This window comes from Plectropomus leopardus, chromosome 14, assembly GCF_026936395.1.
Source record: "Plectropomus leopardus strain MGB_pleo_1.0 chromosome 14, ASM2693639v1, whole genome shotgun sequence".
Taxonomy (NCBI): domain Eukaryota; kingdom Metazoa; phylum Chordata; class Actinopteri; order Perciformes; family Serranidae; genus Plectropomus; species Plectropomus leopardus.
In genome coordinates this window covers 27,095,526-27,109,635 of record NC_142189.1, presented here as the reverse complement: position 1 = coordinate 27,109,635, position 14,110 = coordinate 27,095,526, and the positions used below count along the sequence as shown (strand labels likewise).

Sequence of the window (14,110 nt, the reverse complement as noted above, 5' to 3'; positions counted from 1 at the left end):
AGAAACAGATGGACCAAAAAAACATGAAAGACTACAACATAAGATGATAAGATATTTACATGTAATCATTGAGGCCCTTTGTTAAGGTACGTAACCCTTTTTCTTAATAATTTAAAACATTATATACATACACAAATACTGTATAGTGTATGGTACCCAAAATGCACAATAATGTAATACATAATGCTATTTGGCACACATAAGGCCTATCAATGTAGAATATATACTCGTATAAACTCTCTACCTGTTGTATTCCTTTTGTCCTTGTCTCTTGTTTTTGTCCTGTTTTATGTGTAGTCGGCCCTAATTTTTGATGTGTAGTACATTTTAGAGGCTAAGGAAAAACATACATTTCTTTAGTCACGTAAACATACAAATGCATGTGTGTTTTTCTACTGAAAGAACATAATAAAAAGGAACTAAAAGTTAATTGGATGTGTTGGTGTCTGGCTCCCCCTGGTGGACAGATGTATGTACTGCAGGCTGTGTGACCGCGTCTTGCTGCTCCTCAGTTAGTAAACACGTTAACTGTTTATTTACATGTAGTAGTCCTCCGTGTTTTGTGATTAGCCAGGCGTTTAGCTGGTTTTCTTTGTGCTAGTATCTTTAGCAGGTCTTGTACTGCGTTTTAATGAGGTGTGGGGGTGGATTTGGGCGTACACCTGAGACCTGTTGTGCAGACATGACGGGAGGAGGAGCAGCAGCGTGTGTCGGCATGTCAATTGGACCCAAAAAACCCCTAATTAATCACTGTTATAACACGGGTGTATGCCGTCATTTTGCGTGCTCATGCACTTACATTTTCAGACGAGGTGGCCGAGTGGTTAAGGCGATGGACTGCTAATCCATTGTGCTCTGCACGCGTGGGTTCGAATCCCATCCTCGTCGGCGGCTTCCTGTTTTCACGCCACGCCCTTCCTCTGCTTGCATAGAAAAGTTACGGTAAACTTGACGCAAACATAACACGTAACGGCCCATCGACCTCACCAGTGTTTACACGCACGCACGCACACACACACACACACACACAACAAAAGACCAACAGCTGTCATGAATCCATCCACAAGAACAATGTTTCTGTTTTACAATTTCTTTCCCAAACACCATACCAGGTCATGAACATAAATGAAATATGAAACGTTACAAATTAACTCCAGCGGTGAAAACCTGCAAGATAGAAACAACACATTAGAGGTTTTCGGTTGCAACCTTCAAAATAAAAGTACGAGACATTACGCTCTCTCTATTCCAAATATGAAAAATAAATAGAAACTGTAAACCTTGGAATCAACACATATTAATATCATTATTATTAGTAATAGTAATATAAGTAGTTGTAATAGCAATAATGTAGGCTAATACGATATAATAATATGACAACAACGTTATTATTTGAATTGTTCCTACTTTCTTAACGAGCAATACTTTCTCACTGTAAATACTGGAGGGCAGTATTTACTCACGTTGTCAAATCCCCCAGACCTAAAGACAAGCACTATACTTCCGGTGGAAACCTTCAAAGTACAACTATCATATTAGATGGCTGTGCGTGTTTTTAGTTTGTGCATCCCAATGTTAAGTCTATATTCTATAATATTGCATTAATATGCAGCCTGTTTGCAGACCCCCTGCCTGGTGGTTTTTTTAAGCTTCATTCTAAAAGGATCAATCCATAAAATTACCTTAAAAAAAAAGGAAGAAAGAATGTTATTAAATTAAACAAAGCAAACGAAATAAAAGACAAAACAAACAAAAAACAACACAAAAGTGAATAATAATAATAATAATAATAATAATAAATAAGCTATAAATAAATAATTTAAACAACTTTACAGAAAAAGAATCTATTGTTTTCAATCAATATCATTCTTATATTTAAAGTCTTTTTTATAATCATATAAATGAACCAATCAATGTCTGAAAGAAATATTTAAGATCTATCCAAAAGTAATTTTATACACACAGCCATTCATAATAACATTAATATAATATCAAATATAGTATAATATTTTTGTTGGAGACACAATATTTATTTTTCAAATTCCAGACAAACTTCCACTTAATATTTCCAAATCTATAGTACCAAAATAAGTTAGCAGGAGTATTCGTGGTAGTCTTACATTTTTTTGGTCATAACGTATATAATATAACATAAATTAAGGTGAAAGCAAAGTGCGTCACCATTGTAAACAGGAAGTGACGATGAGCTCATGTGACATGTAACGGCGCTGGACGGCAGGAATTTCTGCGAGATTTCCTCCAGAGTCCAGCTGTGAAAAAGTCCAGCAGCTCTCTGCAGCATGGGTCTAGAGGCCTGGTACATGGACGACTCTGATGAGGACCAGAGGAAGCCGCACAGACGGAACCCGAACGAGCCCGTTTCCATGGAGGAGCTAAAAGAGATCGGCGTGTATCACTGGAAGGTAAAGTCACAGCCGTAATAGCTGCTGCTACTAACTAAACACACGACAGGCTAGCTGTCAGGCGGCTAACAGTCTTTTTTATTTAACCCAGAGTAACTCGCTAATGTCAAAGTTTGTGTTTTAAATGTTCTTTAATAATAAACGCCGAACTTCTGTAAACAACTGTGGTTAGGTTAGGTAACAATTGTGGCCCCCGGCAACTTACACACTAACCGCAGCAGACAAACCGACATGTTTGTTGTAGAGGTTTTAGTGGCCGTAAAGAATGCTAATAATAATAATAATAATGATAATAATAATGGTAATATTAATAATAATAAAACAGTTAGCACTAGTATGTCTGTAAATAGTTTAAATCATAAATGTGTATGTTGTGCTAAGTGTTTAAGTGCGTAAAAATATACATTTATGTGCCTTATGCTTCCACACAATGCATAAATCCAGCATATAAATTAGAAATAGAACTACCACATGTATTATCATTACAGGAGATGACCAAACAGGCTAACTGCTAGCATTGGATTTGCTGTGTAAAGCAGTTCTCATAATAATAATAATAATAATAATAATAATACATTTGTTGTGTGTACTTTATTATGTATTTTTATGTATTCTATTTTGTGATCCTTTTTGACATCTGTAAAGTGTTTGAGTTTTTTGAAAAGCGCTCTATAAATGAAATTTATTATTATTATTTTGCAGATAAGTTTGTTAACTGCCCACATCTGTTGTCCTGTTTTTGCAGCTGAATGCTGACATTTATGAAACTGACTCAGAGCTGGAGAAGATCCGTAAAGACCAAGGCTACTCCTATATGGACATTATCTGCATTCACAAGGACAAACTACCAAACTACGAGGAAAAGGTAACTAAAGCACCGTGCATGGTAACAGCTGTACATTTTAACCATTTGAAACCTGAGCAAATTGGTTTGATTCTTTCAAAACCCAGAGTAGGCAGTTAGCAAACTCAGAAGAAATGTCCCAAAAATTTGCAATTTATTTTACTTTTAATTTAAACAATTATCTAAAAATTAGGGGGGAAAAGGCAAACAGAAAACCAAACAGACAAACAAGGAAATGACCAAGAGAAGTGCTTAAATAATAATAATTTTGTAAAATAATTTAAAATATGTAATTATTTCAATTATAAATTGAGTTTTTTTAATCTTATTTCTTAGCTTTTTAAAAAACACATTTCCAAATCTACTTATTTCTTGCACTTTGCAGAACAGGTCAGTCCAGGTTTCAGAGGGTTAAATCCGGAAATATCTTTGAATAATGATGTTTTTTAGTCTGAGAAACTGTCACACTGTCAGAGAAGACTCCTCAAAGTGAAGTGTCCTCACTGCATTAGAAGATTTTATAACCTGTCAGAGATCAGAATAATGATCCGCAGTGGTTTATGACATTTATACGACCATCATTCTCAGTCCGTGCTGAAGACAATGACACATCAGGACAGCTAGCACTTGAACTGGTTGTAAAGTTTTATAATTCAACGAAGAAACCCCCATAACTCAAACCTCTGTCTTATGTGTGTGTCCTCTCAGCTGAAGACATTCTTTGAGGAGCACCTGCACTTGGATGATGAGGTCCGATACATCCTGGACGGCCAGGCTTACTTTGACGTGAGGGGAAAGGACGATCGATGGATCCGGATTGCCATGAGTAAGGGGGACTTGATCACCCTGCCGGCCGGCATCTACCACCGCTTCACCCTGGACGAGACTGTACGTAGCACACACAACTGTAATTGTCCTTGGTTTGAAGCCACATGCTTTGATATACATGGAAGTAGTTAAGTGCTTTTTGGTTGTCTTGGGAGGTGTAGATGTTCAGCTTTGACAGTGTTAACAATGCACCTGAGAACACTGGATTAGATGTGATGAAATAAATGACCCCTGAGGAGAAGTCGGGTTGTTGATGCGGAAACGTATATTTGAATAACACTCTGCAAATATTGAGAGCTAAGCCCGCCTGGAGCTTCCATACAGCAATGCAAACACAAAGTGTGCAGATGTGCACTGTCAGATAGTATTTATGTTACCAAAAATCTGAAAAATAATTATCATTTACATATTCAAAGAATGCACCAAATGCATACTTTATGCATTAATACTTCCTCAAAGTGATGCAGGTAACACATCTCACCTATAGCAGTAACTAACTGCTGTTAGCATTGTCTTGTCTGTTGCCGCTGGCATGTGAGGCTGTTTGTTTTTGCACTTACAGTAAGTTTACGTTGACACTGCCACCTAAAGTCTGTTGTTTGTTTTCTTGAGGCTGTTAGTCTAAAAACCTGAATTCCTTTTCTCACTGAAAGTACTTAAAGGAGCTCTATATGACATCCAGAGCATTAGTATAGTAATGAAACCACGATTTGCGATGTAAAGATAAAGTGAAGTAATGGCGTACTGAGCAGAGAATGAAGACACTGTGCATATGTGTACTGTCAAAATACAAGCTCCTCTGTATTTTGTTTTGGACATGGCCACCAAAACAAAATACAGAGGAGCTTGGATTACCTTTTTTTTCCCTCTGTAGCTGCGCTGTATTTTGTGTTGGTGGCCATGTGTACTGTGTGTTCAGTTTAGTGCATGTGAGTCTAAGTGTGTATCCCACTGGCTAGCTAATCACAGTCACTCTGCACTGTGCTCAAACGACGGTTACCACTGATGACGGGACAGCGTCATCGCAGAAGAATAGCACCCACCTTCTCATCTCCCTAGTTAAAACTGTTGACTCTGTCAACATTGTTGTCATTGTTTCTTCTTCATGATGAGAAGGTGGTATATATATATACAGTATGTAGTATAAAGGGAGCTATTTGTATGCTCTGAATATCATATTGAGCTCCTTTAACAGCTGCTTATTTATCAGCTTTCTGTTGAATTAAACTGGTTTCTGTAAGGAAAGCTAACAAGCTGTTTTTACTGCTGTGTAGGACCAAATAATGAAAATGCTGAACTCTTTGCAACAAAGGGAAGAAGAAATTCCTTTATCCAGGCATATTCAGACTGATCTGATTACTGTGTTTGTCTCTGCAGAACTACACAAAAGCCATGAGGCTGTTTGTGGGGGAGCCAGTGTGGAAAGCTTACAACCGACCTGCTGATGACTTTGACATCCGCAGGAAGTACATGGCTTCTCTGCAGGGATCCTGAGAGAGAGAGAGAGCTGCGTGATTCCATACAACCACTGCTTCCACTAGATTCAGGACCTCTAATGTGATTCTGTAAATGCAATAGACTAGTGTTAAAGGTAGAACTTTAATAAAAAAGTATTGTGGATTTCTACAGACGTCCTGTAGCAAAGCAGCATATAATGCACTAAGATGCTTTTTAGTGGTGAATGAAATGTTTTAAACTACATGTAGACAATCTCAGGTGAAATTTCAGTAATTACATTTACTCCAAAATACAAGTCTTTCCATTTCATCCTCTTTTACACTTTAGTTAAATCAGTCACATTTATTCTACAGACTGTCGAATATGATCAGACAATAAAACTTTGTGTATTGTCATAAAATACCCGACAACATATAAAGTATTTAAAATTAGCATCACATCAACCAGCTCATCTTTAAAGGGGCCATTCTGCGTGAGTACTTTGAATTTTGATACTTCAGAAAAATTCATATGTACTTTAACTTAAGTAAGAGTTTGAATTAAGTATTTTGACTCGTAATGGAGCAAAAAGTGATTAGGGTGTGACAACTTGTGTAACCACAGCACAATCTGTAGTGCCTTATTCTCTTTAATCATTTGTGTTAGGTGTTAGGTGCTATCAGACTTACCCTCAGCAGCATGTCGAAATATGCAACTACTACACACATTTTCTGACATCATATTCTGTGCTAATGAGGTTTAGCAACTCTGATATACTCATATGCATCCTCTGTTACATGGAAAATAAAGCTGCTGCTATTTTAAGTCTGTGCTTTGTTTTTTCCCATTAAAGATGGAGTTGATTTAAAATAAGTTTTATTAAGGATAAAACAAATTTCAATATACATAAATATGATCAATACAATATGTAAACAGTAATAATTAAAGGTCAAATAGGACAAATCAATAAAAGATTTAACCAGACAGTCAATGTTGATATAATCATTTAAACAGAAAAAACAGCTTCTTTGATATGTACAATTTTGGATTCCTAATATTTTACAGTTTTGTTCAGTGAACAGGATATGATGCAATCTGAAGGGCTTGTCTGTTTTCACCGCATGAGTTAATAAACCTGGCAGATGAAATTGAGTGGTTTTTAACTGTTAATCCAGTATTACAGGTGTCTGCTGTGGACCTCTGTGGTAGTTTATTAGTCTTTAAGCACACTGAAGCTCAGGATAATGCCCCTGTCAAGACTCGCATTATGAGCCTGCAACTCCCTTAAAACCGCTGCCGGTTTGAAGTGCAATTTGAGGTCTCTCTTCTAATCACACAATGCTGAATTTTATGATTCCTTTGTGGTGGTGTGACTCGAATTTCTTTGATAAAATATTTAGAGGAATAGTTTGACATTTTGGGAAATACTTCTATTTGCATCCTTACAGAGATTTAGTTTTGAAGACTGATCCCGCTTTCGTGTCTGTATGTTTAATGTTAAGCTACAGTTAGCAGCTGATTAACTTAACTAAGCATAAAGACTGGAAGCAGGGGACATCAGGTAGCATGGCTCTCCAAAGGTGTACAAAATCTGCAAAACATGTTAATTAGTGAGATTTAGACATGATGGTAGGCGGATTTTGTTACCTTCAGACAGAACCAGGCTAGCCGTTTCCCCCTCTTTTCAGTCTTTAAGCTAAGCTAGCTCCTGCTAATATTTTTATTTTAAGTTCAATGTCTGCATGTTAAATATTGGCTTTCCAAAGGTTAAAAAAATCAGTTTGGACAAAACAAGGCTAACTGTTCTCCCCTGTTTGCAGTCTTTATGCTTAGCTAAATAAGGTAACTGTCTCCTGCCTGCAGCTTCATGCTAAGTAAAAACGAATCACTGGTTAGCTTAAGTTAGCATAAAGACTGCAAGTCTTTAACAGCAAGTAAAGCTGTTGAATGACCTGTTACCAAAAACAGTTTCTTTTCACTGCGATTCAAATTCAACGAATGCAATATTTTCAAGTGAAAAGGAAGAGGAGCAAACTAAAGCATAAACTCCCTACAAAATATACATCCTTTCAAAAATATTCATGTAGACATAACTTCCCGTTGATCAGATTTTGAAGGCATTTCTGTATCACAATGGCATTATCAGAACATTCCCTAAAGCTTGATATTTACATTACAGAGTGGTATCAATGTTCTTATCTAACTCACAGCATGAAAGTAAATATGCAAAACTTCCCAAAATGTCAAACTATTCCTTTAATCTGTAAAATAAAATGAACATCAACTTCTGTGCACGCAGGATTTTTTTGTAGGGCTATTCCCTTTCCAGAATGTCAGTCCACCACGGTTTCTGTTGCTGTAAGTAAATGTGTGAATCATTACTGGGTCGCCCTTTAAAAGGATAGGAGTGCTGCGCCCTGTGCAGGCTGATGTGAAAGAAAATGTGTACCTGGGCTTCCCAAATGCATTTATAATTATAAAACCAGTTCTGAAAGATGTTATATCAACCTGCTTTTGGGAAACCAAACTAAGCACTAAACATTCACTTTTCTGTCACCACACTCTCATAGGAGCTGGAGCTTTCTACTCCTCTAAGGACTCTACTCTCTGTGTTTTACTCCCTGCCACACTGAAAGAGAATGCAATAGTGTGTGTCCCCTCCCAGTTCATATACTTGCCTCTTAGACCAGTTTGAGACACTGTGTGTTGAAGCTGTCCCCCTCTCGGCAGGCCACGGCCTCCAGCAGAGCCTGCTTCTTCTGGGTGCTGCGAGACGACTCCAGCTCGTACATAGTGGTCAGGTTGAAGAGGACGCTTTCGTGGAGGTAGAGTGCAGGGTCCTGCTGCACCAGGCCCTCCAGCTGGCCCAGGGACTCCTTCAGACGTCCAAGATAGAGCAAGCACACCGCTGCGTTGTTGTTGGCCTGAGAATTTACAGAAGGGGGAGAGAATGGGACACAAGATTTTGAATGTGAACTTCTTTCAGGGGGCAGATAAAACTAGATTCAAAACTGTGTATGCACAAAGATAGAAATATTGTTTATACGTATTTTTTTGGTCGGATTTATGACGCTACAAGTACATCGCATTCGGGTTTTTTTTTAACTCAATCATCATCAGATCTCATCGCTATTTTAGTCCTATAGTTTGCCATTAACACATGTAGTGACACCTTTAAAAATAAAGTTTTAAAGCAAATTGATAGTTGGGCCTCTCCACTGCTCATTAGACCTGTCAGTGAAAAGAACAGCAAAAAAGAAGTGAATTTCACAGATTGTGTTGCAAGGTTCTCCAACGGTGCCAGAACAGCTGTCATCATGGCTGTGGTTATTTATAGCGCCCATACCACTGATTCATTGTATGTGATCCATCATTATGGTGATATCTCAATCATCATTATTCAATGTACTCATATGGAAACAGATTGCTTCACAATTCAGGATAAAATTAAAATATCACTGACAAGGAAATGATGGCTCAAACACAGGATAAAAGGATGGTGAAATTGCTCTCCCATAAATTTAAAATAAATGTAATAAATGTGCTTTGGATTGAAATTTCTCGGAACGCTGTGCAGACTACAAAAATAACTCAATCAGTGAACTCGGCAAAGAACTAAAAGCAAACAAGGCCTTACTCTCTATTTCAAACAAACTGTGTGTACACCTGTTCTGATGTATGCGTGAGATGTGCACATTCTGCTTTTATAAATACCCCTTAATGTGTGGGAAGAGGCAAACATTAATATATTTGGCCCCTGATCTGTGCTTAACACACAGAACCGAAATCAATATCGTCTTCTCGTCTCACTCTCAATGAAAGCAAACAAGTGTTTTTTCAAAAATGTTGAACTCTTTCTTTAAGGAGCAGCAATGAAATTACAATATGATGGATGTTTTGTTAACCTCATCTAGCAATAATCTTAGAACGGAGACAGAGCGCAATTAAGTCCCGCCCACATCGAAGGGGAAAAAATTCATCACCCTTCGTTGTGGGCGGGACAGAGGAAAATTTAATTTAAAAACATACAGTGTTTCGTACCATCAGGAAAAGTTTTTGTATGTCAATCTGTGAAGTGAAGCTATGAAACAGTTTTAATGCAGAACAATGTCCAAACATACACCAGTTTAAAATAATGTATAAAAAACATGATTTTCACAAAGTACAGGGATGAAGAGGTAGTTTAACAATCACCAGGTGGTTACAGGGGTTACTGTTTATTTATTTGGTTTCTTCAAATTTATTTTGTGTCTGACCATATTCACCATATTCACGTCTGACCATTTCTTTTGCTTTATGTTTTTCATTGTATGTAAATATTACTTTTTTGTCTGTTTGCTTGTTTGAATAATCATTTCCCTATTTTCATTTTTACATATTCAGATAAATCAAAGCAAATCTTGAGTTTGTCAGCATAGCTTTTCCTCTTTAGTAGACTGAGGAGGCTAAAATAACATGGACACAGTAGTTCTCCTACATGCTGAAATGTAATGTTCTTAAATAGTCACAATAGGCTAATTGTGTTTCTAATTTCTGATGAGATGCCACAATGCATGGCATTAGCCATATTTTTCTTTTTTATTTTATTTTATTTTATTTTACAGAATTTCATTATTGTGGTGCTTTACAGCGTTTGTACAGCAATAAACATGTTTTTTATAGTGGATATGGTAGTACTTACAACAGGGTTTTTCGGGTCAATTTTCAAGACATCAGTGAAGGATGCGTGTGCTTCAGCGTAGTTGTTCTGGCTGAGGAAGACAAAGGCCCTGGAAAAAACCCCAAAAACAAATACACACAGTCTTTACATTTACAAACAATATTATATTTAATAAAGAAATTTCTATTTGTTTCAATCATGCTTGTCTTGTGCCCCGTCTCAGTCCTACTGGAAGCTGTGGAACAAAGCAAATATATGGCCATTATGTGGACAAGCAAACATATTTCTATTATATGTAATAGTTGAGCATGTCATTTCAAAACCAGGGGCGTTCATCTGCTGCCGTAACAGCCTTCACTCCTCTGGTTTCAGGTTTTACACCAGATTTTGGAACCTGGTCTTAGTTAGGAAAACCAGTCCGACGTCAAAACACACAGTGTAAACGTAACACGGGTAATAATCTGGATGTAACAGCTACATTGAAATAAAAAATAAAATATCTATAGAATATTCCACATATTAGGCTTTATTTGTAGTCCTCTTTCAGGTGAAGAGCAGAGACTGACTTATGACGTCATCTGGAGATGCACTGTAAGCTGCTCCAAAGACAGAGAATTATGCAGCTAAACCTGGGAGGCCTTTAAAGCAGTCATGGTAGTTTTAGTGGGATATATAGATGCACTTTATGATCCACAGCTGCCACTGAAGTCAAGCTCACTTGGTTGGATATCTTAAAGAAAACATGTAAGTTTAAAATGTCAAGTTGGTCACTTAATCATGGTTTGGAAGTTGATTTCAATACTTTTTACAGTGGGCAGATTGTATTTACAGAATTTATGATGAGGCCAAAGGTGAAAATAATAACGCAGCTCATACCAAAACAACCTAGACTGATAAATGGCACTACAGGTTTGAGGAAAATATCTACTTTTGATTTGGGGTTTACTGTTCATTTTTTCTGTATACCAGCAGCATAACTGTTCACATTTCACAGAGAACCGCTATTGTGGGTTGCACGCACTCAGCCTCACAATCTTTTTATAAATTGCAACTACAAATGAGTTATGTATGTATCTACATACGTATCTATGCATTCTGGCTTAAAGCAGATGCTATGTGATGGATTTCCATCATCTATGGCCTTCAGGAAAAATAAAATAGAACTTTCGATACTGCTGAGATTTCAGCATATTGTATTGTTTGGAGTTTTGTCCCAGATAGGAATCAATTGGATGTTGCCTTCAACTTTAAGGGTGTGGAGAACAAGATGAGTTTTGCAAATTTCTCATATATTTCTTTGCTTTTAGAGGACAAGGTTAAGAAGTACTGTTTGCTCATATTTTTATTTTTCACATTTTTCACGTTTCTATGGGGGTCAAAGTAAAAACAGCATATTGCTATGAAAAATATGACCGCATGACGGAATAATCACCCGCCTTTGTGAAGAGAGCATCAATACACCCAGTGTGAGTGAGACAGGCTGGCTAATACTCTACATCTCCTCAGGCCAGCGCTACACAGGTGTGACCTCCTGTGCTTAATCACACGCCAGGAGGAAGCACGAACCTGCAAAAAGCCCTGAAGGAAGCGCCTCTACCACAGAGCGAAAATTATTCCAAGCAGCATAAAGCACACACACACATGCAGCATGGAGGTGCCAAATGCATGACACACGGGTACCTGTTCATCAGCACGCATGTGGTGTGACTGGGCTGGCTCCCTGTCATCTGGCAGGCTTCCTCCACATCCTGGAAGTACCTCTCTGCCGTTTTAACGTCTCCGATCTGGCCAAGAACAAAGCGCATTAACCACTGATCTGTGTGTGTATACTGTAAAGTGGGGCAAGCACAAATATATTAGCTTAGATTTCATGATCCCTGAGGGGATACTGACTTATTGCATCAGCAAAGAATACATACAGGGACATTACAGCAGGGAATATGATGACAAAACAAATTTATATCTGATAATAGTACAACATAAAGGAGGACTGAAGTGGGAGGAGTTATTTTCAGCATCCAGGTTTCCAGAAGTAAAAGTCCTGTTCATTTTCAGTATAGACAATACTGAACAATCATGTAGGTTGAAGTGCTGATAATGATACAATGACATGATGTGATATAATAATAAGTAATTGGCCACCTAAAAAAAACCCCAATATAACTTTAAGTGTATGCTATATTTAGGATATTTACACTAATTAACCTTGCTGCATTTTGGCAGTAAATGAAGCCGTTACTTGACTTGACTAACTTCTCATTTAATCCAGAAAGTTCTTCTTTGGACTCATCCGTCCAGACATCATTCTTTCAATAGCTTTCTGGTCAATCCATGTGGTCTTTAGCAAACTTGAGATAGGCAGGAATGTGGAAAGTATTTGCTTTCTCCTTGCTATCCTATCTTACACGCCATTCTTGTTCAGTGTTGAACACTGACATTAGCCAATGCAAGCGCGGCCTCTAGATCCTTAGATGTTACCTTGGGGCTCTTTGTAACCTAAAATATTACACGCCTTCCCCTTGGAGTGACTGTTATTGGATGACCACTACTGTGAGAGTAACAATGGTGTTGTATTATCTCCATTTATGAACTATCTGCCTGACAGTGCGTGTGTGAAGGCCAAATTCTTTAGCTATGGTTTTGTAACCTTTATGAGCCTGGCAACTGTCAACAACTTTTTGTCTGATCTCTCTTGGCACACTGCCACAAACCTGTGTGGTGAAAATCAGACTTTGACGACATGGGTACACCCAAACATCACCCCATTAATTTAAACAGCTAATGCCAAAAATCCTGATAACTTTGCATACTTTTCCTTCAAAAACATTTGTTACATGAATTAATTTAAGAGCACACTTTTGTTTTATTTGTTTAACATTATCTAGTTTCAGGACTTGAATAAAGATCTAGTCACATTTATGTCACATTTTTGCAGAAATACGGGACACTGGTAAGGGTTTACTAATGTGTACGCTATTATGCAGACCTGTAAGAAGATGCGTCCTATGCCACTGAGCAGCTGCACTCTCTGCTGGGGTTCATACTGGATGATGGAGTGATAGGTCTCCACAGCCAGGACATAGTCCTGAAAGATAAAGCAAGAGAGATTAAGAAGAAGAATAAGAGAAGAGTTGGAGGGCAAGGGAAGTAAAAAACAGAAGTTAGAAGCCGGTCGGGTAAAATGAGGTAAACAGTTGGAGGTAGAGACAGGTGGAGGGCGAGCGAGGTAAAGAAGAGCAGAGTTGAGGCGTGGAGAGAGAGAGGGCATTAATCAAACATATGGAGTATTAGCAGGGCGATGTGACCCTCTTCCCACCTCCACGCTGCACTGCTACACATCGCTCACATGGTGACTGGACTGCTGAGTGGGGCGACGGAGAGAGGTCAGTGAGGTGTGTGTGTGTGTGTGTGTGTGTGTGTGTGTGTGTGTAGGCAGAGTGTGTTTACTGGGCTGGGACAATGTACAAAAAGTGTGTACTGTACACGTGCATTACAGTACAGTTTATTTATTATTTTTTTTAAAGAATGCCCCGGCTCGGTTTTCAGCGTCCAAAACTTCTAATAAAACTAGACTCACACAGCAAACAAAAGAAAAAAATCGATTGATCCTACTGCAGTGTATACAAACCCTGATATATCTTACTCCTCTGTGCCATAGAGCGCCACTGTTGTTCCAAAACTATTAAAAACACATCAATGAGCCACACTGTTGCCCTAGGTGACATGTTCCTTTATTACCATGAACACACACATACACGCGCACACTATTTTGGCTCAGTTGCACAAAACAGCCCTGCTGCTTCCAAGTACTTACTAGGACACAAAATGTGGATTGATTCACTGCTGAAAAAAGTCACTTGCATTTCCTCCTGTTTGAGTAACATTTGCTTAAAGTCTTAAGTCTTATTTAACAAACGA

At 38.1% G+C, this 14,110-nt stretch overlaps 2 protein-coding genes and 1 non-coding gene across 4 annotated transcripts in view; 2 read left to right on the top strand and 1 right to left on the bottom strand.

Annotated features, from left to right (window-relative positions):
- Positions 1-806: 806 nt before the first annotated feature.
- Positions 807-888, top strand: trnas-gcu (transfer RNA serine (anticodon GCU)). Its single transcript has one exon. It is a non-coding gene; the product is annotated as a tRNA-Ser (tRNA).
- Positions 889-2,218: 1,330 nt separating this feature from the next.
- adi1 (acireductone dioxygenase 1) lies at positions 2,219-6,357 on the top strand. Its single transcript, XM_042500385.2, has 4 exons — positions 2,219-2,423; positions 3,169-3,288; positions 3,976-4,155; positions 5,473-6,357. The coding sequence occupies exons 1-4, from the start codon at positions 2,301-2,303 to the stop codon at positions 5,587-5,589; spliced, it is 540 nt and encodes a 179-aa protein (XP_042356319.1). The 5' UTR covers positions 2,219-2,300; the 3' UTR covers positions 5,590-6,357.
- A 34-nt stretch (positions 6,358-6,391) lies between these two features.
- trappc12 (trafficking protein particle complex subunit 12) overlaps positions 6,392-14,110 on the bottom strand; it is a 46,189-nt gene continuing 38,470 nt past the window's right edge. For both annotated transcript variants that reach the window (XM_042500384.2, XM_088087968.1), the window contains exons 9-12: positions 13,179-13,277; positions 11,873-11,976; positions 10,214-10,301; positions 6,392-8,456 (exon numbers count right to left, since the gene is read on the bottom strand). In XM_042500384.2, coding sequence (XP_042356318.1) covers positions 8,214-8,456; positions 10,214-10,301; positions 11,873-11,976; positions 13,179-13,277 — 534 coding nt within the window. In that variant the 3' untranslated portion in view covers positions 6,392-8,213. The remainder of the gene's footprint in view (positions 8,457-10,213; positions 10,302-11,872; positions 11,977-13,178; positions 13,278-14,110) is intronic.